The 24,809-nt window shown below is 43.3% G+C and overlaps 1 protein-coding gene across 1 annotated transcript in view; it reads left to right on the top strand.

Moving 5' to 3' along the window:
- The first annotated feature begins 3,193 nt into the window (after positions 1–3,193).
- The window catches only part of LOC133446525 (thrombospondin-type laminin G domain and EAR repeat-containing protein-like), a 39,195-nt gene continuing 17,579 nt past the window's right edge, over positions 3,194–24,809 (top strand). Inside the window, 9 exon segments of the mRNA XM_061724563.1 lie at positions 3,194–3,640; positions 5,801–5,941; positions 13,020–13,321; positions 13,412–13,644; positions 15,679–15,769; positions 15,857–16,010; positions 22,073–22,204; positions 23,496–23,613; positions 23,709–23,823. Coding sequence (XP_061580547.1) covers positions 5,860–5,941; positions 13,020–13,321; positions 13,412–13,644; positions 15,679–15,769; positions 15,857–16,010; positions 22,073–22,204; positions 23,496–23,613; positions 23,709–23,823 — 1,227 coding nt within the window. The 5' untranslated portion in view covers positions 3,194–3,640; positions 5,801–5,859.

Raw genomic sequence — 24,809 nt, forward strand, 5'->3', positions numbered from 1 at the left:
ACAACTTCAGAGTGTTACCTTTCAAAAGAGACCAAAACCATCTATGTACTTCAAACGGTTCAAGAACAGCTTTCAATTTACTTTTGGTATGCCTTGGATAGGTGTTTTATGGAAAATTATTAGGATAAAACAGGAATGGTACGAGGAAAATGTTCACAATGTGGGGCAGATATACAAAAAACAAAAGATATGCAAAGGTAACAGCGTTGGTATAAGTTAATGAATAAACAGAGAAATAAAGGAGGTAAGGAAAATGTTTTTGTGCTAATCAGAACTTACTGTTGTGGGTTTCTCAAAAAGCTTGTTCTCTGAGCCCCGAATAATGAATTGGATGAATCTGGATTCATGCAGGACGTCAGGCCTCTAAGCCAGCGGGGCAGGAAACGTCCTCTGACTCGTCTACTACAAAAATATTTAATTTTTTTTTAGAAATTCAAGGTTGAATTCCATCAAACTGGGAACAACATGTTAGTTGCTGTTGTGATGGCTGACACCCGGTGGGCAAGTCGGGGACAGCAAGTGTCTGAACAGCCATCCCTGTTTGCAGCTGTACCCTCCGATGAGCTGCAGTCATGTGACCAGAGGGCTCCAAGTTCAGTCATGTCTCTGCCTGCTGGACCAGATCCAGCTCCACGTTTAAACTGGGATCACTGCGATTCAGACGCCAGAGATCAGAGCTGCGTTTCATGTCTGCGGTAACCCCAAGTACACAGCGTGTACAAAGTACAAAGATGAGGGAGGGAGCTGAAATAGACTTTTACCTCAGCAGCACAGGACAAGAAGGTTCGCCACCTGTTGACTCTGTGTCATATTTAAGTACTTAAGCATGCTTGAACGTTAAGGTCCTCATGACGCGTTAATGTTTGGTATAAGACGCTTTAATGATCGTCAATAAAAGTGAGCATTGTTCATGCAGAATGGCATCTGTCAAGATTACGTGGAGACTGAGTGGAGAACAGGAAGAACTGCGGAGTTCCGAGAAGATGGGAGGTTACTATCTGTTTTGAAGTGCCGCCATAGTTGCAATGGTGATTTAGGGACTTTAAATGACTTGGTTGTTTGAAATCAGAGACTGTATAAGAAGAACTGGACAAGTCTCCTGTGATGTCACCTGTAGGGGTTTCTGGAGAGTGATTTTGACACCTTGTTTTCTTCATCCTGCAGAGTGCCATGTTGTAAGTGGGCGGAACTAACAGACCTGGACGCTGTCTGGGACACGCCCCCTTTATGTCAATCACAGTTCTTCAATCTATGATGTAAATTAATATTACTTTACATTCAGTCTTATCAAATCTGTCCAAACATCCTCATGTCAGGTGTTGCTACTGAAACGATAACTGAAACCCAAGCTAGCAGAGCTGAAACCTGGGTTAGCAGAGCACTCCCTTGTAGTCAGGCAATGGTAACCCTGACCGGATCCACCGCAGCGCCCGGATCCCTCAGCTGATCCATCAGAGGAGTTGCAGGGATGCCGGTGAACATTTACAACAGAACCTTCCATTTCAAATGTTGTTTTGGTGGCAACATTGACACTTCCTCCATCTGTCATCGTCTACAGACTGATGCATTCTGGGTAATTCGGTGCACTCACACACGACTGACCCGACTTCCTGATTCCCCTGCTGGCCTGCGCTCCAGTTTTTTGAGTGTCTTTCTGGTCACATCCCCTCTGACATTTGTGAGGATTGCGCCGCTGCGTTGTTGTGAATGATTTCCACGAGGAACCGCTGCAGCTACATGTCACGAGCACGTTGAGAACGCGCCTTCCTCCATACATGTTCAGTCGTACCGTGTCCAAGTAAAGCATCACCTCCTCCTTCGTCACCTCGAAGATCAGCTCCATCCTTCACCAGCCAACTCGTGTTACGACCGACCGTCCTTCATGTCTGATGTCACTGCTGAAATGACTCTCTCCCAAGATCCTCAGCTAGCCCATGTTTTGCTAACTGAGCGAACCCTTTGCAGTGTTAGACTCCTACCTTTGTCCGGACCGCCGCCGGTTCCAACAGAGACCGGGCAAAGGGAGCCGCTCAACTGTGCTTGAGGTACTGAGTCTGGACGGTGGCTTGGAGGTCCAGGAGCTATTCTCAGGCTTGTTCCCAGATTCTCCGAAGCTAAGCTCATCCGTGAACTCTTCCAGGCCAACACAGATCCGAATGCAGCGGCCTGTTTGTACACTTAACTGAACAGCAAGGCATATTGTCATTAAAATCAGAGCGATTATGTTCTGTTAGGTCTGTAAATATGATTATTTCTGCTGTAAACATGGGTGTCGACTCACATTTGTAGTCGGCCCTTAGTGGTGAGAATCAAATCTGAGAGCACGTCAGTGAGAAGTTAGTGTAAAATAAATGTCATTTAGCCTGGTAACTGTGTCATGCTGCAAGATCTGACATCGAGGATTACAACCAAGGAACGTCCAGCGTGACTCCATCTCTGGTCATTATAACTCAAAGTGTAACTTCAAAGTCTTGTTTCTTTGAATCCAACCTTTATTGTCAGGAGGCAGTACAAACGGACACTGTTGGATATAAATACATCCAATAACAGAAACTAAACGTGTTTGGAGTGGAGCAGGAATGCTGATCCAAGGTGTTGTTGGCTAATCTGAAGACATTCGATTATTGGCTCTGGACCGCTCTGGCACATAAAGATGGCAAGTATTTAAAGAGTTGAGTTGAATGAACACCGCCCCTCCTGTGCTGCTGTTGACGTAGTACGTTCTGTACCAGTGGAAATGGATGTGAATCGCAGGGATTTTGGGAAGTGAAGGCTTTGTATCGAGGGTCCTGCATACGCAGCTGATCAGAACCTGTCGAGAGCCCATTTCCTCTCTTCTCTCATCGAGACACAAACCAAACCTGACAACATAAAAGAGGTTGAACCTTTATAACCTGTCAGCTTCACGCCCTGGTTCCTGAATCTGAGGGATAGCAGGAGCGTGTTTGTGGACTCAGTGTTTGTAAAGACTCTCCATGCTGCTCAGGTGGAGTGAAGGGTTTCACAGGTAAGGAGGAGGCAGCGCTCCCTCCCTCCACCTCACAGCCCCTCCCACTCTTTTATGTAAAGCTGCAGGTGAAGCCTCTCTCCCCTCAGAGGCACTCACCTGAGGCTGAGCTCACCTGCACACTCAGACCAAGCTGCTGATGAGCACAGAGGGCAACAGGTGGACGTCTGCACCTGAAGAGACGGACCAACCCCGAGGACAGGTGGACAGCTCAGACCATCAGTGCTGGAAAAACAACGTTATTGATAAACAAGGTTTGAGTTTCAGAGCGGGAGGATTCACTTTTTGTTCATCATCAGGACTGAAAGACATTTAAAGAAAAAGGACGTCTCCTCCAAAATGAAGATGGTTGTGTTTGACCACAAGCTGGTTTCATTTCTCTTGGATCATTTTGAAGGATAAAAACTGGAGACTGCAATGTTGGTGAATGTTGTGGAGGTTTGAAAAAGTCCGAACGCAGTCGGGTCTCTGTGGTCGTCTTCAGAGGAGTTCATGAAACCTGCGACTGCTTCCAGGTCTCGGACAGCCGGTCCAAAACTGAAGGTTTCCGTCTGATCATCCTGCGTGTTGGCAGCCTGATCCAGGACCAGGACCAGAACCAGACCACGCAGCACCAGGTCTGGTTTTAGCCCGGTGAGGAAGCGTTGGCCTGTTAAAAAGACAAGCAGAGGTGATTTTAACTCAGTCTGTGCAGAAAAAAGCATAATTTGTCGGGCATCTCTGTCTGGACGCTGCAGTCTTGTCACTCCTTTTCATGCACATACAAAGTTACTTTTATTTGTCTGCAGGGAACCTACCACACATGTTTGACTCTTTTCCTTGGTTCAGTTGTAATTTATTTTAACATCGTTCCATTGCTACAAATATCGGCATTTATCTGCATATTCAACTCAGAACTGGTTTGATTGAACGAACGTTTACGCTACTCTCCATCCACTACTGGACCTAAAGTTTATATTTCAGTCTGAAATGTTCTCTTTGGTCGGACATGTCTGTCCTCAGATGAGAAAGGAAAACGTGTTTCCCAAAATATTTGATTCGGTTTAAAACTCTTTAGACAAAGAAAAACAAAAATGATGAGCATAAACCCTTTACTGCCCAGATATATTCAACATTATATTTAAAATAACCATAATTATCTGTGTTTTTAGCTGTTAAGCAGATAGCACCTTGGTTGCAATCAGAATTAGGAAAAATTGTCAGGAAAAACTTGGCACAATTCAATTGTATTTATTTATTAATTTTTTCTCGCACCAGCTTTGAGTTGTCTGTCCATCAGTTGACTAACATGTCCATCCGTCTGTCCGCTGCCCAGCATTTTCTCATTTTTAATCGTTTATTTGCTGTTGTAGGTTTGTCTCACCGAAAACGTGGAAAATGTACAGAATGAAAAATGTTCTATATGAAAATTACTTTTTGCAGATATGAGCAGTTTCTTTTGCTGGTAGCGAAGCTCAGGGTGGAGCGATAAGCTGAATATGAGCGTCAATATTACTCTAAAACACACGACTCAAAAATCAGCTGTTTTGCTGGTGAAAATTTAAATATACATTTTTAATATTTCTGGAGAGAACAATGTTTATACTTTGAGATGATTTCGGGATCCACCCTGGGTGGAAATGTTCGGTCTGTGGCTCTGCATAATATCAGCTGTACAACATGGTTTCAGATTCAGAACTACATTGATTTAAGTGACCGATTTGTTCAAGACCTTTTTGAGGATCTCTGTGGCTGATTAAGAAAAGCTGTGTCGTCTGCATAAATAGGGCATGAGAATCAGTTTTCAGAGAATGTAATCAAGACAGGCCCCAGTACTGAACCCTGTTGAACTCCCTTTAGAGAGAACAGTCACATGACATAGTTGCCTGAGGGACTTGTAGCTTCTAAAGGGTTTTTAATGGACTTCAAATCCAAAGCAGTCTGAGCGTCACTGAGAAGGTGGTTTAACACATCTGGACAGAATACTCCAGTAGCATGTTTCCTTGTGGTTCCTGTATGGCCTGGTTGTTTTGTGGTTTTCTGATATTTCTTATTTTTATTAGAGTTGAGTTTTCAACAATTCTCAACACATCATTTGAACTAAAATCAGTACAGTTGTTCAAACAAACTATTGTTAGCATGCTAATATCATGTGACAGAAGCAAAGTCAATAAATTAGAGGCTAATTTCAGTGTCCTGATTTACGCTACAGTTTCATAATTTATCCTTAGGAGTCAGTACATGAATCTAACTAACTTCCTTTTATGACGCAGCAACTGAGCTCAAGCTGTTAGCCGCAGGTTTAACTGGCACTAACGATGTAACACCACAGTTTTATTATTATTATTATTATTATTATTATTATTATTATTATTATTATTATTATTATTATTATTATTATTATTAACAATACAGGGGTTTAACAGCAGGTTAAACTAACCCACAGAGAAGTTAAAAACAGTGTGGTTGGGTCTTTGGCCCTTATTTTCCAGAAGGTTCTCCAGCATTTCGCTAGATTAGCATCAACAACATTTTAAACACTATAAAACACACTTGAGGTATCCTACCAATAAATTAATAAGAAACAGTGCAGAACAGAAATCCAGTAGATTAACCAGTGGTGATCTACTGGGTTTCAGATGTGCAACAGCAGCGACAAAATTACACAAGCGGCGTCTGAAACTTCCTTCTTCTGTTGAGTTCACTTCACTGTCCCCTAAAAGGGACTTTTTTATGTATTAGTGCTCTATATAGCTCTATATAGTGGTGATGTCTGGGATTTACAGCTAACAGTGACCAACGTCTGGCCCTCAGAAATGATGCTGCGTGATGCCGAAGACAGTCGGTGAGCCGGAGTCAAACCCACAGGCGTGATGTTGGCGTGTCGCCCCCTGCTGCTCACTTGGATGCTGCTCGCAGCCGCAGTCCGGAGCCACATCTGGAGACCCTGCACAGGTACGAGCGCCTCGTGGTGGTTCAGGTGTATATACACCGAAGGTGCAATCATTTATAACGCCTCCACAGGTCACATTTTCAAATCATTTCCATTACAGAAACTTCATATTCATACTAATTATTTTATTATAAAATGTATTAGATATATGACAGTTTATTATTAGCTGAGAGCTCCTGAACGGGCTGACAGGTGACAGAATCCAAATAAGAGAAAATAATGTTTTTCTTCAGCTGATAACAGATAAACGTATTACTGTAAGTGCAATAAAACCCTCATGAAAAAGCCTTTCAGAGTTCTTTATAACAGGATTTTTTTTTGTCGCTTCTGGAAGATCACTTTCAGGAAATGTCCCCTCTCTGCGCTGAGTTTGTATTGATACGGTCCCGTTTGGAACAGGAAGCCCAGGTCTAGCTGGTGTTTTCATGTTGCTGTTGTTTAAATGCTCTTCACTACTTCTTCTACAGCAGCATGACATCCTACCCATGCAAAAATCACAGAAGAAGAGTTAGCCTTTGCAAGGCGCTAAGAGATAGCCAAGCTTTTCTGAGGAACTGAGGGCCTTCGCTCTGGATTGGGTCACTCTGACCCGAGCCTTAGAGGACTTCATCCAGCCCATTTTATTCCTTCCTCTTCACAAGAAGATGCTGAGCTTTGTTTGAATACTTCAGAATGGGGCATCTTGTGTTTATATTCTTGTCACATGGAAGAGACAAACCTTTTATCAACCAATCAATGGACTGCAGTGTTTCTGATGGCGGGTGGGTCAATAAAAGTCTCTCCAGGACCTTCATGATGTGAGATGTTAGGATTACAGGTCTGTATTCATTAGGGGGAGATGGATGAGATGTGTTTGGTGCTGGAAGAAGGCAGGAACCTTCTCTTGGCTCAGGCTGAGGTTGAAGAAGTCCTGCAGAATCAAACATAGCAGGTCCAAACAGGCCTTTAGGACTCTGGACCTGCAGACTTGATCCATGACTGAGGTGGAAGATGAGACAGCTGAGGGGTAACAACAGGGAAGTTGTGGGTCAGGGGAGGATGGGAGGTCTGTTTGTCTGGGGGTGGGAGAGGAGGATCCAGACTTCCATCTATCTGGTCCTCCTCCTGCTTGAAGCCTGTGATCTTCTTCATCCCTGACCTCTTGGTTGTTCTGGGGGAACGCGTTCAGCAGCGGAGATGATGGCGTCACCGCAGCGTCTGTACCAGCTGACGGCGGGCTGTAAACAGCCGCTACACTAACTCTGTTGATAAAACACAGAACAGATAGAACAGGATCCATTGTTAGAAGCGTTTTCATTAAATACTCTTAATTGTACTCTGTATTGCCAAGTACCAGAAGAGCATTTACTAGACAATGATCTCCGTTATGTGTTGAAACCTGAAGTTTGTCATTGGAAGGTGATGAGTACATTGTTTTATCACTTTCCAGAATCAGAACCATCTGTGTTCAGAAAGGTTTCCTCTGAAACGTTTATAAATGCTATAAATCCTGGTTTTCTTTTGCAGATTTGTAAGTTAAGCTCAGAATGTCTGAGTATTTTTTCCTCACAAAGTTAAAGTCATTTTCTGACTTCGTTAACGTGCAGATTCACACTTTCTTGCGTTTTTCTCATGAATTTGAGTGTCTATTGACATTTTGATTTTACTTTTTTTCTTATGGATTTCCCCCTCTTTTAACTGTTTTATTTTTAAATAGTCCTAATATTTGTGCCCGCTCGACTAACATCAGCAACCTTTGCTTTAGCCAGCCAGGTTTTTTTGTTTGTTGAACTGATTTTAATTTAAGATTCACAAATCCATCCTCTAAAGCATTACAGTAGATCGTCTTCAAGGGTTTAAACTCTAGTACTGTCTCGTTTACGTCCCCAGGGTTTCCCTCCTGGCCTGCACTGGGAAGCTGATGGCGCATCTCAGCGTGTTTCATGCGCTTCAGACGACTGTGCTTCTTTGTGCTTCGGTGTTTTGACTCTTTGAAACGTGAGATCTGTTTCTGAGCATGTTGTCCCCTCCCTCCATTCATCCTCCCTTCATCTTCCGTTGATCTGCTGCTGCAACAAAACACACAGACGGCCTCAGAGGAGCTTAAAGGGGAATTCCAGACGAGACCCATGTGGACCTGGACCCGTTTAAACACCCTCGGCTTTGCTCCCGACGATGCTATAAACATTTGATCTCTAATCTGCCGGATGAAGAGATGCACTCAGGTGCCTCTCTAAACAATATTAGATTTTGTGTCCTTTCCCCTTTAACGTCTCATCCTCACAAAATTAAACACATAAATGACCCGCGTCCCTGCCGTTATCCAACCTGCTCTACGTAAAATACATAAAATGGCCGTGTGAGCATCACTTTACCTGCCGAGGAGGCTGAAACGTTGAAACGTCTACTGACTTGGTACGGCCCTCTGACTGGAACTTCAAAATCTCTCCTGGGCGATACTCTGTATCTGCAGTAGCTTGAAAGTTACTCAGTACGGTACTTCATATTTGCTCTACATTTTAATCCTATACGACTTTCTAGGTTACTCTGCACATGCTCCATGACTTTCTAGGTTGCTATAAATAAATCTTACTCCGTGACTTTGTAAGATACTATGCCCGTTACGTCATCGCTTACTCCGTCCGTCACGTCATTGTTTACTCCGTACTTTACGTCATCATTACGTACGTTACGTCATCATTACGTCATTTACGTCACCATAGGGCTGGGCGATATGGACCAAAAGTCATATCTCGATATTTTCTAGCTGAATGGCGATATTCGATATATATCTCGATATTTTTTCTGTGCCATAATTGGGGTTTCCCCAAAAGCATTATAGCATAGCATCTCTGTTAGCTTCATTTTTTTCTGAGGCAAACCCTTAAAAAAACAATCAGTTTTAATACAAAGCCTCGTGCCAAATGTCACACAGGTACCTTTATTAACAGAGGTCTGCACAATATCAAAATGTATAAAACAAATGAAATAAAAATAAACTGCCTGCATGTATAGAATAAAAATGCTTCTTGAATAAAATAAAACAAATATCCCTTTCCTGCATAACAATTAAATTAAAATACACTGTACAATTAATACAATGTAGACAGTAACAGGCAGACTTTTCCACTGAGGTTGACAGCTGTGCAAATAACAAAACATTTGTGCAAATCTCAAATAAAACATTCAAGTCAATTTGTCACAAAATAAGCTATATCAAAATATATTTTTTTTTTTTTTTTTTTTTTTTAAATCGATATAAACGATATTGTCTCGTACCATATCGCGTTTGAAAATATATCGATATATATTAAAATCTCGATATATCGCCCAGCCCTACGTCACCATAACATACATTACATAACATTAATAACATGCAGTAACATTCTGTGAGTGATTATTACTCAATAGTACCTCAATGGCATAATTAGACTGTAAATTCGGTGATGTAGTTATTTTGGGTACCAAATGGGATGATAGTCTGCACGCTGCTCAACTGTTCTGTTACTGCGGTACATAATTTGTTGTCTTGTTTAAGTTCACTCTTTCATCCATGGGTTTATTCATGAGTTATTTCTCACCTCATTCAGTTGTACACATACAGTACGTGGACCGTGGTGCGGGTAGCAGAGCAATCACCTACCGATCAAAAGGTCACGGGCTAGATCACATGCTGATGTCTCCTCAGCGAAGATGCTTTCCTCTTGAACTCATCATAAATGTGTGGTTAAAAACAAAAAGTGCAGTATTGTATAATAATAGTTGAGCAGGCGCTGTGTTCTTACTTTTCTCAGCATCAGCGATGATGATTGGTGTTACAGGAGGCCGCGTAGCTCTGATTCTGTTTTTAGATCACAAGCGAAGCCGCAGTTAGGGGAGATGATCATGTGATAAAACACAACGGATCAGGGAGCAAATCATCTACACCTGATAACAACCAACACGGCAGAGAGCCAACACACTTATCAGTCGCTGTTGGAGGAAGAACGGCGTGTCACTAACTTTCCTCCACCTGTTTCATTTCTATGAAAATCAGCTTTCAGGGATCTGAAATTAGAAGCCGGGAGATAATCGTCTAATCAATCGTTATTTTTAGCCCGCTTCCACAGTGTTGGTGCGAAGCTGCCTGGGACTCACTGCGTAGTTCTGTGGTATGTTTCTAATAAAACATTAATTTGCTCCTGCTGTTGGAGACATGGTGAGAGGCTGAGTCAGGGTGATTCACTGTCTGCTGTCTTAAACAGCAGAGCTGCTCGATTCAGACCTCAGGGCAGACAGACTCAAAGGATTATACAAATTAAATTACAACAAAACACTACAGACTGTCAGTTTAAACGTTTATGATTAAGAAGAATTAGATTGGGAGGAGTTCAAGCAGCTTCATCCATCCATCCGTCCTTTCACCCATTATCTCCTGTTCGTCTGGGTTTGGATCCTGGGAGCAGCAGTCTAAGCAGAGAGGTCCAGACCTCCAACCAGTCCTTCTCTCAGCAGGTCCTGGGTCTCCCTGGAGACCTTCTCCTGGCTTAGCATGCTGGAAACACCTTCCCAGGGAGACATTCAGGAGACAACCTGAGGAGATGCTCAAACCACCTCAGTTAGTGTTTAGTCAAGAAGGAACCAGATAATATTGGTTGCTGCAGCACGCTCTCTGACATCTTTTTCTTTTATTCACAATAAGCATCTTCATCTTGATAAAGTTCCAAGCATCTAGAACAGGGGTCGGCAACCTGCGGCTCTAGAGCCGCATGCGGCTCTTTAGCGCCACCCTAGTGGCTCCTGGAGCTTTTTCAAAAATGTTTCACCTTTTTTTCCTTTTTTTCCCCTTTTTCTTCTTTTTTTTCCCTTTTTTCTCTTTCTTTCTCTTTCTTTTCTCTTTTTTTCTTTTTTTCCTTTTTTTCTTTCTTTTCTTGTTTTTTTTGCTTTTTTCTTCTTTTTTTCCCTTTTTTCTTCTTTTTTTCTTCCTTTTTTCTCTTTCTTTGTCTTTATTTTATCTTTTTTTCTCTTTTTTCTCTTTTTTTCCTTTTTTTCTTTCTTTTCTTGTTTTTTTTTCTTCTTTCTTTCCTTTTTTTCCTCTTTTTTTCTTCCTTTTTCCTTTCCTTTTTAATCTCGACATTTCAGGTTTTTTCTCGACATTTCGACTTTTTTCTCAACATTTCGACTTTTTTCTCAACATTTGAACTTTTTTCTCGAGATTGTACTTCAACATTAATCTCAACATTTTGACTTTTTTCTCTAAATATTGACTTTTTTCTCCACATTTTGACTTTTTTTTCGACATTTCTCCTTTCACCACTTGTCTTCATTCTAAGGTTTATACAAGACCTTTCATTTTTTGCGGCTCCAGACATATTCGTTTTTTGTGTTTTTGGTCCAATATGGCTCTTTCAACATTTTGGGTTGCCGACCCCTGCTCTAGAAGAACTCTGTATCCGTGCCTATCATCAGGTCTTTTAATGATTTCAGCCCTGTAGCTGTGAAGACCTTGGAAAAGATATCTAAAGCGGACTCTTAGGGGTTATACAGGAAATATTGGACCCGCTCCAATATGCTTCTAGGCCCGGTAGAGGTGTCCTTTAATCCTCCACAGGCACACCTCAGGGATGTGTTCTTTCACCACTTTTAGTCTCCCTGAACACCAACGGCTGCCAGTCATTTTGAGGGCAGACACATACTTCAGTATGCCGATGATTCTGTGATTTCCGTCCTAGGTGATGAGGAACGTCACCACGGCCCAGTGTGGGATGGATTAACTGCGTGGTGTAAACTCTCTTTCTTGAAGATCAAAAACAAAGGAGATGGTCATTGGTTCCAGATATAGGTTTGGTGTATCAAGTCAAGTACTTTGGGGCAATTATTGATGGCACTCTCAGCTTTCTTATTTAACATCTAAAAACAAATTTGTACCCGCTGCCATTGGAGCCGTAAACACCATTATGTGCCATGTCACTATGATTTTTGTGTTTCTCTGGTATGAATTTTAATGGGCAACCCTGCTGAAGGTATAAAAATTAACGGTCAACCAGCGGCTCTCCTCCGAACACCTCCTGGATGACTGCAGTTCTCTCTCTATCGCTAAAGAAGAATCCAGCAACCCTGGAAAGGAAAGATTCAGTTGTTAATACTTGCAATCTCGTTCTTTTGGCCACAACCGATACTTTGTGATCAAAAATTGACCAGTAGACAGAGAGTCTTGCCTTTTGGCTAACCTCCCTCTTCTTTTTTGTGGCTATAGTGGCCTTTATTCAAAGTTTAGACAGGAAAGGATAAATAATAAATAATAAATAAATAATAAAAGAGAGAGAGAATGGGGACGCATGGAGCAAAGGCCTGCAGGCCAGGACTCGAGGACTGTAGCCTCAGTACATGGGCCGCTTGCTCTAACCCAGGGGTCGGCAAACCAAAATGTTGAAAGAGCCATATTGGACCAAAAACACAAAACAAAAATATGTCTGGAGCCGCAAAAAATGAAAAGTCTTGTATGTATAAGCCTTAGAATAAAGGCAAATGGCGAAAGGCGAAATATCAAGAAAAAATTCAAAATGTTGAGAAAAAAGTCGAAATTTCGAGAAAAAAATCGAAATGTTGAGATTAATGTTGAAGTACAATCTCGAGAAAAAAGTTGAGAAAAAAGTCGAAATGTCGAGAAAAAAGTCCAAATTTCTAGAAAAAAGTCGAAATGTTGAGATTAAAAAGGAAAGGAAAAAGGAAGAAAAAAGAAAAAAGAGAAAAAGGAAAAAAAAGAAAAAAAGAGAAAAAAAAGGAAAGAAAAGAAGAAAAAAAATAAGAAAAAAAAGAGAAAAAAAGGAAAAAAGAGAAAAAAAGAGAAAAAAGGAAAAAGAAGAAAAAAAGGAGAAAAAAAAGAAAAAAAAAAAAGGTCAAACATTTTTGAAAAAGCTCCAGGAGCCACTAAGGCGGCGCTAAAGAGCCGCATGTGGCTCTGGAGCCGCGGGTTGCTGATCTCTGCTCTAACCACTGTACCACCCAGCGGCCCGGACCTCCCTCTTCACCACAACAAGCCTTCGTAGAGTCTCCATGAACAGAAATGAATTGTCACTTTCAGCTGTAGGGCTACAGGCACTAAAACTGTGTTCTCCTCAGACCTGCTGCCTCTGGACCTGCTGTCCAGACCTCTTCCACGACCAGGACAAGCCACACCTACACAGGCAGGTCAAAGTTGAAGTAGTGGAACAGATTTGGTGGTTACGGGTAACTGGATGATCAACGATCTGTCCCATCAGGTGCAGATGGTTCAGTCCAAGGGATCCAGAGGTCTCAGGCTGACTGGATCAGCAGCGGCTCCACTCAGTTTCCCTGCCTCGCAAATCTTCACAAACTGTGACTATTTCCCTGCTGAGTTTTCTTTGATTGCCACCGTGAAGATACCGCAACTGAGACAAAAGGTAAGCCAAGAGACCCAAATGACACCTGGTCAAATCTGGTCCAGTCCGGTCCAGTCCAGTCTGACCAGACTGTTTTCTTTCTGTTCCCAGGCCAATGAGTACCTCTTCTCTGTGGTGAAGGATGGATCTGATTTGCTCTTGCTAGGGTTACGAGTCTCTGAGAACCGCCTCCACCTGGTGACGACGCATCCTGGGGTTGTTAGGCGTAGTCGGATGACTTTTAAGGACGTTGTGTTGGATGATAACCAATGGCACACGGTGGTGCTGGCGGTTACTGGACAGTACGCCACGCTGACTGTCGACTGCGGACTGCCACTGGAGATGTGAGTCCCAAACAAGTTGAGACTGGCCTAGACCAGTTCATTGTGTTTGTTCACCATTTTAGATCAAACTACCGTATTGACCCGAATATAAGACGACCCTGATTGTAAGACGACCCCCTCTTTTTCAAGACTCAAATTTGAAAAAAGACTTTTTTTTAACACCCAATTAAATTTTTATACAGAAAATAATTACAGTACATCTGAAACAAATGATTATAACAATATATTTGAGAGAAAAAGGATGTTATTTTGCCTCATTCAAATCATGATCTTGAAGTTTGCATCATAACGTCTTCGACCCACTTTTCTCCAGATTGTCGCTACGTTTCTCCATTTTCTGTTATCTCTTCTGTTATTGTCTTCTCTTTTCTTTCATACCGCTATTTTTATTCTTCTTCTTCGTGTCAGGGGTTCGCTTTGGCCTGGGGAGTTAAAGGGGACCTATTATGAAAAACAGGTTTTTTCTTGTTTTAACATATATAAAGTGGTCTCCCCTCACCCTGCCAGCACAGGGGAGACAAAATACCATGAATTTCTGCAAGCTCTCTGACCCCCGCCGGACAGAGTCCCCCAGTGTCACGTGGTTTTTTTTGAGCCGATTAGAATCTGCTCCCGTCGTTACGTAACGACAGGAGCAGATTTCCACAGGTTCAGCCTCCGCTGCTGAAACCACGCCCACAACCAGCTCTCTCCGCTGCTGGAGCGGTCCTTCCTTCAGCCAGTCGGACGCAGCGCCGCGGCGGAGCGGATCCGGGTTAAATCATCCAGGTTCCCGGGTGGTTTGGGAGCTGGGTCCTCGGGGGTCTGTCCCAGGTCGGATCAGCTTCACCCTCCGAGATTTTCAGCCAAATCTGTCGGTTTGATCCCCGGTAAAGGGCGATGCGCCGCGGATGCGCCGCAGATGCGCTCCGGAGCCGATCTGTGCGCCCGCCGTGGAGTTGCGGCGCCCGTCGCGCAGAATCCGCCGGGCAGATCCGGCTGAAATTCCGCTGGTCGGTCCTCGGGAGTCCCTGCTACCAGTCCAGGCCGGTTCCTGCGGTCCCGGCCGGTCGGAACCGGTCAGATTCCCCCGTTAAAGCCGCGGTGATGCGCGCTGCTCCCGGGCGCCCGGCGTGGCTCTGGGGCCAGCGTTCAGCATCCGCCGGGTAGATCCGGCTTAAATACTGCATAAATGTTATTTATATACAACTCATATTTTATTTTTTTAACAATAAAGTTTCCATTTGTGAAAATTCAGTGTTGTGATAATTTACAGGCTCGGGCTGCTCTGGCGGAGCGAGGTTTATGCTCCTCCCCTGCTACACGTCATTCAGGGAGCCAATCAGCACAGAGCCTCATTATCATACCCCCCCCTTCCCTAAAAATGAGGCGCAGAAAAAGAGGTTAGAAGCGGTAAAACTAGTGACAGGGCCCACAGGCTGGATTTATGATTTATGTAGAAAAAACAAGCTTTAGATTGTTTTTAAGACATTCAAGGCCTGTTTAAAATATACATTAAATGCCATAATAGGTCACCTTTAAGTTCTGCATTCGCTTTAAAGATATCTGGCGCCATCTAGCGTTGTGAATGGGTATAACGTCTAGACCCCGAATGTAAGACGACCCACACTTTTTCAGTCTCATTTCAATGCAAAAAACGTCGTCTTATATTCAGGCCAATACGGTAGTTAAAACCGCTATGCTTCAGTTCCTGGATCTGGGTCTTGTATTACTGTCCGGCTCAGTTCAGGTCCAGTTCAGGCTAGTTTCAAGTGACTCAGTACAAATGTTCCACTCTGATCTTTTGAAGTCTGGATCTGTTCAGGTTAAACCAGTTGAAGCCAGTTTATAAGTTTATACGTCTTTATAAGTCTGATTACTCAGACTCAGACTGGACTGGTTCAGGTCTTTATAGAGTCAGAGAACTGTTGTGCTGTAAAACCACAAATATGAACTATTTCACCATTGTAACCAGTGGAAACCAGTTTGAACTGGTCTATGATGATTCCAGGATCAAGACCCCCCTTCACCATTAACTGGTTTCCTGTCTCCCAGTAAGCAGGTTCAGTCCTTCCCCAGCACCCTGAACACCAGAGGGTCCAGGTTCTTCATTGGCAGTAGGGGCCGGTGGAGGGGCCGCTTCTCGGTGAGTCTGTGATCAGGATCAGAATCAGATCCAGAACCAGAACCATCCAGTCTTCCTGCAGGTTCACATCGGTCTTCCTGTGTTCAGGGTCTGCTGCGCCAGCTGGTCCTGCTTCCAGGCTCCGACGCGGCGCCCCGGGTGTGTCCCAACCCCGAACCCAGTCTGGCTGAGCTGTCCATCCCTCGGGTTCTGAAGTCAACCCCTTTGCAGCCAGACCACCAAGGACCAGTTTACCCATACGGTGAGTAGAAGGTCCTTCAGCTTCCTACAGCCATATGGAAGTCAGGGACACTTTTATCATTATTGATTGCGACCAAATGCCAACCATCTTATGCCGGATGTCCACTGTCTGAGACAAATTGCTTGCATCACACATTATCCATTTCCTATGGAACATGACCACCACCTACGCAAGGGAACTTGGGAAGGCACCGCGACTTCCCCACCCTGCTGCCAGAACACCAGTTTCACCAGGTGGCTTTGGCTGCGTTTTCTCTGCAGGTTTACCAGCGCAACCGCAACGATCCTCTTCTGTGTGCTCAACATCCTCCAAATCTGAACCAGCTGTATTTTATATTCAAGTTGTCCTTAAAAAATTCCAAATCCGAGCGATAATATTGGTGGTTGGTTACAGTATGGTACACGTAGCATATCGCAAACTATTTTATCGATCAGCTGTTTGATTAATCGCGGGTCGCAGATTTCAATGACATTGAAAGTGTCAGATTTTTCTCGGGCCATCTGGTTGAATTTATTATTTTTGTATTGATTCATAACATAAAAATAGAATAAAACCCGGACGTGGCTGACATATTACAGCACACACCTCCACTAACCCATTTGAGGGTGCATTGTCCACTGCACGCAAGCAAGCTATCTTCCACATCGACACAGAACTAAGATTGGTTGCAGTTCCTCAGTGATTTTGACGTCAATCGCTCATAAATCCTGCATGCATTGAGCTTAGATTCAAGACCGGGAGTAGTCTCTATTTTAACTGGTAAAAGTGCCTCAGTTCCCCGCTGGTGTTTGTGTGTGAGGGTGTGTTTGGACCTCAACTCGGTGCTGTGATGGTATCAGTGATTCAGTAACCCGAGCTGCAGAATAACTGACAGGACGAAGACGTGTTTGTTTATGACTGACAGGCTCAAGGAGCTAATGTTTGTGTCTGTGGAGGCAGGAGGAAACGTTTTCTGCTACAGACATAGACTTTGTCAGACTAAAACCGTATTCCCGTGAGGCCAGATGTCGTTTTCAGGTTCTCGGTTTTGAGTTATGGGCTCAGAGGAGGATTCCAGCTCAAGTCAAGATCCAGGATTGGTTTTCCTTGTTGAATGAAGTCAATGCAGCGTCCTCAGAAGTATAGCTGTGTAAGTGCTACCAGCACTTTGATCAGCACAAAGGTTTCGATCTCTTGTTTGAAGTGTGTTTCCATGACAACACTGTGAGGTCAGACAGGTGCTGACTTGCACAGGTGTTAAGGTGTTACTGCGCCCCAGTCAGGACGTCTGCGTTTAAAAGAGCAATGTCACATTTTACAGCGTCTCTCTTCCTCAGCTTGTACTCTGTAGATAAACTATATAACTAATATTCTGGACCAAACCTGGACCACCTTTGGCACTTGTGAACCCGTTGTACCACTGCACCACTTGCAAGTGTCTGATACCCCTTTTACACCAAGCTGGTTCCAGGGCTGGTTCTGGGCTAGAGCCAGACTTAGCACCAGTTCTTTGGTTTTACACAGCCTAAGCACCGGCTCCTGGCTCTCAAAACTGGTGCTACGCCAGCCCCTTTAGGCTGCTGGGCCAGCTCAAAGAACCAGTTTCGTCGGGGGCTGGGGACGGTGTTACTGAACAACCAAAGCAGAGTAAACACGGAAGAGCGCCGTTTTTAAACAACGGAGCGTTGAAGACGGCGGTTAAGTTAGCAGAGTCTTTTATTAATACATCCATTTATTTAATAATGGATGTAAAACAGAAGCAGCAGTGGTCTACGGTACAATCCATCAACAGTAACGTCGGCGGGCTCCGCGCCCGCCGATGCAGCGCAGCCTCGCGTCCGAGCCCGCTCCCAGCCCGTCCCCGCGGGCCCAGAATTTTTATTAAATAAATGGATGTCATAATAAAAGAGTCTGCTAACTTAACCGCCGACTTCAACGCTCGATCCATTTATTTAATAAAAATTCCCAGCCCGCGGTTCTGGTTCCGCGTTACACCAACGCAGAGCCTACGGCGACGGGCGCCGTACGCCGTACCCTACGCCGTACCCTACGCCGTAGGCTCTGCGTCGATTTAACGCAGAACCATAAATCACCGGAGCCGGCAGTCGGCCAGAAATTCCGAAATTTTCAGAGCAAATTTCTTAACAGGTGTTATTTGGATAAACTGAGCCCAGGTTGGGGATCTTAAAGGTTACTTTACCTGAAAAAATATTAAAACTTAATAAAGTGCCATATTAACAGCGCTACAGCTGAAATTAAAACAGCTTTTGGCTCTCAGCTTCCTGATCAGGGTGGGGATGAAAACGAGGGGGAGTGGTGACGTGATGACGTGGCTCTCTGGCCAGCTGCAGGCTAGCACCAGCTAAAAGCAACCAGTTCTTACTTAGAACCAACCGCGAACCGGCTCTAGCACCAGCCCTGGAACCAGCTTGGTGTAAATGGGGTATGAGGTACCTCAAAGGTGATGAGCTGGGCTGACCTTCTGTGTGCGGCATGTGTTGTAGGGGCCTGATGTGGCCCACATGTCATAAGTCGGCTTTTGCTGGGTTTACAGCATGTGTTGTGAGGGGTCAAAAAACCAAGGAAAATGTAAAAATGGGTGATGTCTGGGCATTTCTACGATCAGTGGTTCAGTTCAATTTTATTTACATAGTGTCTATTCAAGTTGTCTCTAGGCGCTTCCCAGAGAGCCAGACATCATCCTCAAGCAAATATTACATAAACAACGGTGGGTAAAAACTCCCCTAGTGGGAGAAAAACCTTAAACCAAACAGTGGCAAGGATAAACCCCCCTTTAGGAGGGAATAAACCTTGAGCATAAGGGGGACCCTCCTGGTGAAGACCAGCCAGGTAGAGCAGGAAGAGAGAGATAGGAAAGAGAGGATGAAGAACAGAAAAAGGAGGGGCAGAGATATATTGTCAAAGGTACAAAAAAAAAGGATATGTTAGTATTAATGATCCGTTAACTGGAGTCCTATGTACATATGACTGATACATGCTTAGTTGGTGGACTACAGAGACGACTATATAAACAGGTGTAGACAGCAGACACTGAAGGGGTCAGAAGGAGGGACTGCAGGGCAGCATGCAGCACTTGAGGCTCTGGCCTGCAAACATGCACAGAAGAGAAAAAAGCACAACAAACTACAAGAACAACAGAGAACAATGATGGTTATGATATACTTCTAATCAATAGCTGCTCTAGTCTGGTCCTGCAGCTGCAGCTGTGACCACTGGCCCTAACACACTAGAGTTTACATGAACTTGTTTGAAGTCTGCTTTTACTGTTATTGGCGTTGTGGGTCCATTACCAGGAACTACACAGCAACAAGGATTTTTGGGGACTTCTTGGGGACCTTGATGGGTCCCTGGCTCGGGGCAGGTACGTCAACCCGCTAGGAGCTACAGGCTATCCCTGCAAAACCAACAACTGTCATTCACCGACGTTCCTCCACCATGCTTGCCAATTTAGATGTTCAGATGAGCCAGTTTCTTCTGCATCCGTCGCTATGGAAATAAAAGTTGGCTCAAGAGGAACAAGACAGATTCTTCGTATGAAAGAGGACTTAGAATTAGCATGGCTGTCCAGGCTAAGAGGTTCCTCATCAAGTCCTACGCCCTACTGAGAACACGGTGGACAAAAAGACCTTCCGCCTACGAGGCTTTACCTTGAAAATAATAGAAAACTTTTATATCTGATCATGAGGCCCGTGTTAGCATGCTGAATATTAGCATAGTGAACTGAGTTGAATATTATTTTACTCATCCCCAGAAAGAAAACTATTCTGTTACTGTGTAATTTACAGAAGAAATAACTAAATTCAACCTGGACAGAAGCTTATGGCTAACAGCTCAGTATCCAGGCTGCAGAAACGCTCCTTCACGCATCCAGGATTACATCCTCTCTTGTTAACCAGAACTGCAGTCGGTCCTTTACTTTCCACCTTCTCCTGCGCTCTCAGTCGGCACATGTGGTCTAGAGTCCATACAGAATCCTGATCCTACTCTTAAAGCCACGTCTCAGGTCAACACATAATACTGCATCCCTCATAGTTCTGTAGGGGGTTGCAAAAGCCTCCTTTATTTACAAAATATTTAACATTCCCTCATTTCCATCATAAGGGTCCGCTGAAGTTCACGACTGGCCACACCCACATAGAACACCACGCCTCTTCTTGAAATAAAAACAGCCCTGAAATAAAAGTGGCATTCCAAAATAAAATTCTCACTAATAAAAATATACCTTTTATTAAATAAAAGTTTCATGAAATAAATAAATTGTGATATAAAGATTTTATTACTTTATTCATTTTTTAAATATATCTATTACTTTATTTTGTGTTTATCTCATTGTCATATTTATTTATTTCATTAAATGTTTATTCATTTTAGTATTTATTTATTTAATTGTGAATGAAACGGTGCTCCATGTTCCCCCAGATAATGAAGGAAGGAGATGTTCTACATTTCCTTATTTATTTTGCTTTGATCTTGCTCCACATCTTCGACGACCCCTCTTTAACAAATCAGGATTATTCTGGACAGGACTTTGGGTTTAAATACTTTGTGTTTACTTGTAAAAGCCGCTCTCTCCTCTCACAGGTCCGGTGTTCATAGTTGCTCATCAAAAATCTATAAAAGCAGCAAAACATTCCCCCCATAAAAACATGAAAAGGTTTTTTAAATTAGTATTATAACCTAAAAGATCTCAAGACAAAAATCTCAAGAATAGTGAAAAACATAATTTGATCCGAGCTGCTGCATTTAGAGCTGGAACAGCATTGATCTATCGATGCGTATCAATAGTTGATTGGGTGAATGTGTGTTTAGGTGATCATGAATACATCTCAGAGACCTTTCTTCTTCTCTGAAAGCCAGCTTTGTAAGCAACTCTGACAGGGGTAATAGGGTTCAGCCGAGTGAAGTTTTGATGGAAGATGGTATGAATCCCTGCGGTCACACTCAAATCTTTATGACTCAACAGTTTATATATAGCAGTCGGAGGTGCGTTTGATTTATGCACCAGTTTGAAGCGGGACGTTCCAACCGAACTGCAGGTCGCCTGAACTTGACCTCAGATTTCAGCCTCTGACTGGTTCTGCCTCGGGCATCTGAAAGAAACCTCACAGAGGTTCAGTTTCTATGATTTTCACTCTCTCACTCACTCTCTTACTGTGTGGAATTGTGGGGATCCACCTTTAAAACCACCTTAAATCCAATAATAAAACTTCAAAAACGAGCCATACGTATCATCAATAAGGCTGATTACTACGCTCACACAGATCCACTTTTTCTAAATTCTCATGTTATTAAATTGTATGATTTGTTTTATTTTAAAATCATGCAAATTATGTTTAAAGCAAAATCAAAAATGCTCCCTGACCCAATACAGAGGTTCTTTTCAATTCAGGAGACTCGTTACAATCTTAGAGGTGTCTGCAATTTCACAGTAAAAATAGCTAAAAAAGGTATGAAAAGGAGATGTGTCTCCATACCGAGGGGGTTAAATTCTGGAATGATGCCAACATAAATTTAAAAACATGTCATTCTTTTGTTGTATTTAAGAAAATGGTTTGTAAAGCTATTTTTGAAGCTTATAAGTGCAATTGACCATCTGTTATTGTTTCTTTGCCTTTTGTTGTTTCTTTGCTTTTCTATTCTCTTTTTGGTTTTCTGGAGGTCGGTAGCCAAAAATAGAAAGTTGGTACAATAGGATAGGCTTTTATAAGCATTTTGCTTCAGCCTATGCCTTTTCAGTTATTGTTCAACACATTTTTTTTGGTTTTGTATGAAATGTTAATGCCGTGTACAATGTTTTTTTGGTGTTGTTTTGTGTTGCAATGACTGAATAAACTTCATTCATTCATTCATTCATTCATTCATTCATTCATTCATTCATTCATTCATTCATTCATTCATTCATTCATTCATTCATTCATCTGACTGCACCCGTCTCTCATAAAGGTTTCTAAGGCCAACCCCGTGTTTCAGCTCACATGCAGGAAGACGCTGGTCCGTGTCTGGCGCTGGAGGTTTAGTAACCGGCATTTGTCTGGTGTTTATTTACCTGTGTCGTGTTTCAGAGGCCGAGGCCCGAGTCACGGTGGGGTATCAGCCTCCCTGTTCAGGGCCAGAACTGGGCCAGCTGTGGTTCGACACGCAGAAGAAAGGCCTGTTCATCTGCGACGGGCTGACGTGGAGGACGCTGATGCAGAGTGAGTACAAGCATCACAGCAGTGACGTCTTACCACTGTTTCAGCAGTTCAAATTATCGTTTTTCATCTGCGTTCGGTTACATGCCATGAAATAGTTTGGAAAAAAGTATTTAAAGGTATTGTGACATCATTTTTAACATGCTTTTAACACTATTAAAAGTCTTGGCCAACATCCCTCAAATGTGTCTAAAAGAGTGTAACAAGAAAAACTTCACTCTAGTACTCCATTCCTGGCTTTTTATGACAGTGTTTTTTTGCGCCTCCTTTTTCCCCTTTCCTGTCAATCATTGCCTCGCTCCTCCTCCAAACCTCCTCCAGCCCAACCATACGCTCACAGCGGCGTCGGAGAGGTAAGCCGGCAGCGACAGGCGAAGCATGCACGGAAAAGCAGCAGGGCGAACCACAGCAAACAATCATAAAAATAAAGGCATGCAAGCAGCAGTGTCCCCTTGTCTTAAGTCCAGTCAGTGGCCGCGTGTCTTTTTAGCAGTTGTCCTCCCGGTGATGAGAACAAAAGAGGCTCTAAACAGCTCCGTGTTAAGCCTGATTTATGGTTCCGTGTTAAATCGACGCAGAGCCTACGCCGTAGGGTTCAGCGTACCGTGCGCGTCGCCGCGTAGCCCTACGCCGTAGGCTCTGCGTCGGTGTAACGCGGAACCATAAATCAGCCTTTATGGTGCGCTGGAGAGGAGAGGAGGCAGGGAGCTGCGTGGAGGGGGCGGTGATTTAGCGGGCCTTGACGTCACGGCCCGCCACCAAACCAGATGAGCCGTTTTTGCATAGTTATGCGGAAAATCCCAGAAAGCACACAATACACTGAATGTTAAAAGTTCGTTGTTTTTTGGTTGTAATTGATTTCAAGACACCCAACAAAACACAAAAAATCAAGAAAAATTTGTTTTTCATGTCACAATACCTTTAAAGAGAGAAAATGTGTTTGTTCAACTTTAAACAAGTTACAGCAGCACAAGCTGTGCTATGTTGTGTTAAAGAAAAGTCAACGATGCAATTTATGTCCACATGGGGGCAGCTGATAACAAGTAAATTCATATGCTAATATGTAGGCTTTAGAGTACCGGCCCTGGTTTCCGCTCTGTCAGATCTCCTTTCAGATGTTGTTTCAGCGGCGGTAGAGGTGATTTGGTCAGGATTAATGTGATGAGTCACACCCTCCAGGGCGTTGTTCAGTTCTTTTTACAATGTTGTGTGGACAGAACCCTTCTGGCTTCACCATGATTCCAGGTCCAGAGTAAAACCACATTGCCGCTTGTTTCTTTTCTTCTGACTGCAGATAAGGAGCGTCTCGACTACGTAGAGGACTACAAGGACATGTACACCCGCTCAAAAACCTTCGACGTGGAGGTGTTCTCCATCCCCTCGGAGGGCCTCTTCATGGCTACAGCCAACAGGTACTGGAACACATCTGCAGCAGGTCTCACGGACCTGAAGGTGTCGTCCCGCCGTCCTTGCTTCTCCATGGTAACCGTCATGTCTCCCCTGGCAGTGACCCTCAGCTTGGCTCAGGGATCTACCGATGGACGAATGGCTCATTCCAGCTGTACCAGAACATCAGCACTCAGGAGGCCCGAGCCTGGAAACACTTCACCATCGACGACAAGGTCTTTTTTTTTTTAGTTTCTTTTACACAAAACAACGCGCTGCAGAAAACACCTCCTTTTTTATTTGGTTTTCTTGTTTTATCGTAATGACATTACCATGAAACAGATTTTATACCCATTTCTACTCACTTATACAAGAATAAGAGGAGCGGTGGACCTGCTGCTACTCCTAGCTGACCAATCATAGAAGGGTGGGCATTTTAAGGGGAGGGTCTTAAAGAGAAGGGAGCTGAAACTGAGTGTTTCCACACAGATGGTGACAGTTGTGGCGGTGTGGCTTGACAAGCATCAAAATAAAAAATGTAAGCTTGTAAATAAAACATAACGGCCTCTCTGATAAAAATAAAATGTTTTTAATCAATTCAAAAAATCAAATCAAAAAAATTTGAAAGCATTTGTGTGAAGAACTTCAGGTATCCGTTTAACTCTCTTGTCTAGCACTCACCCCCCCCCACTTCTGGGTACCCCCATGATTCAGCTGCGGCAACTTGAAGTAGTGTTTTGTTTCATTTCCTGCACGCCTTTATCAGTCTCACATCTTTCTGGAGGAATTTTGGCACATTCTTGTTTGCTTCAGTTAATTCATGCACCGCTTTATTTGACAAAAATGAGGCCAAAAAGAAAAAACCATCCGAGCAGCTCGGTAGCTCCTTGGTTTGGAGCACTCAGGTGTGTACCAAGAGCAAAGGACAGGAAACAGTTGTTGCACACTGTTACAACCAAAAACGTAATAACGGCCAATAACGTAATAACTGCCAATAATGTAATAATTTTGGCCATTTCAAATGTAATAAAGCCAATAGTGTAATAATGTGCCAATAATGTAATAAAAAAAAAGTTTTATTACATTATTGGCACATTATTACACTATTGGTTGTAACAAGGGGAAAGACCACACAATTATGAGAGAGAGAGAGAAAGAGAGAGAGGGAGAGAGACGGACATATCTTGGATGAATAAATATGACAACTATATGTCATCCACTA

Source organism: Cololabis saira, chromosome 6 (genome assembly GCF_033807715.1).
Source record: "Cololabis saira isolate AMF1-May2022 chromosome 6, fColSai1.1, whole genome shotgun sequence".
Classification (NCBI taxonomy): domain Eukaryota; kingdom Metazoa; phylum Chordata; class Actinopteri; order Beloniformes; family Belonidae; genus Cololabis; species Cololabis saira.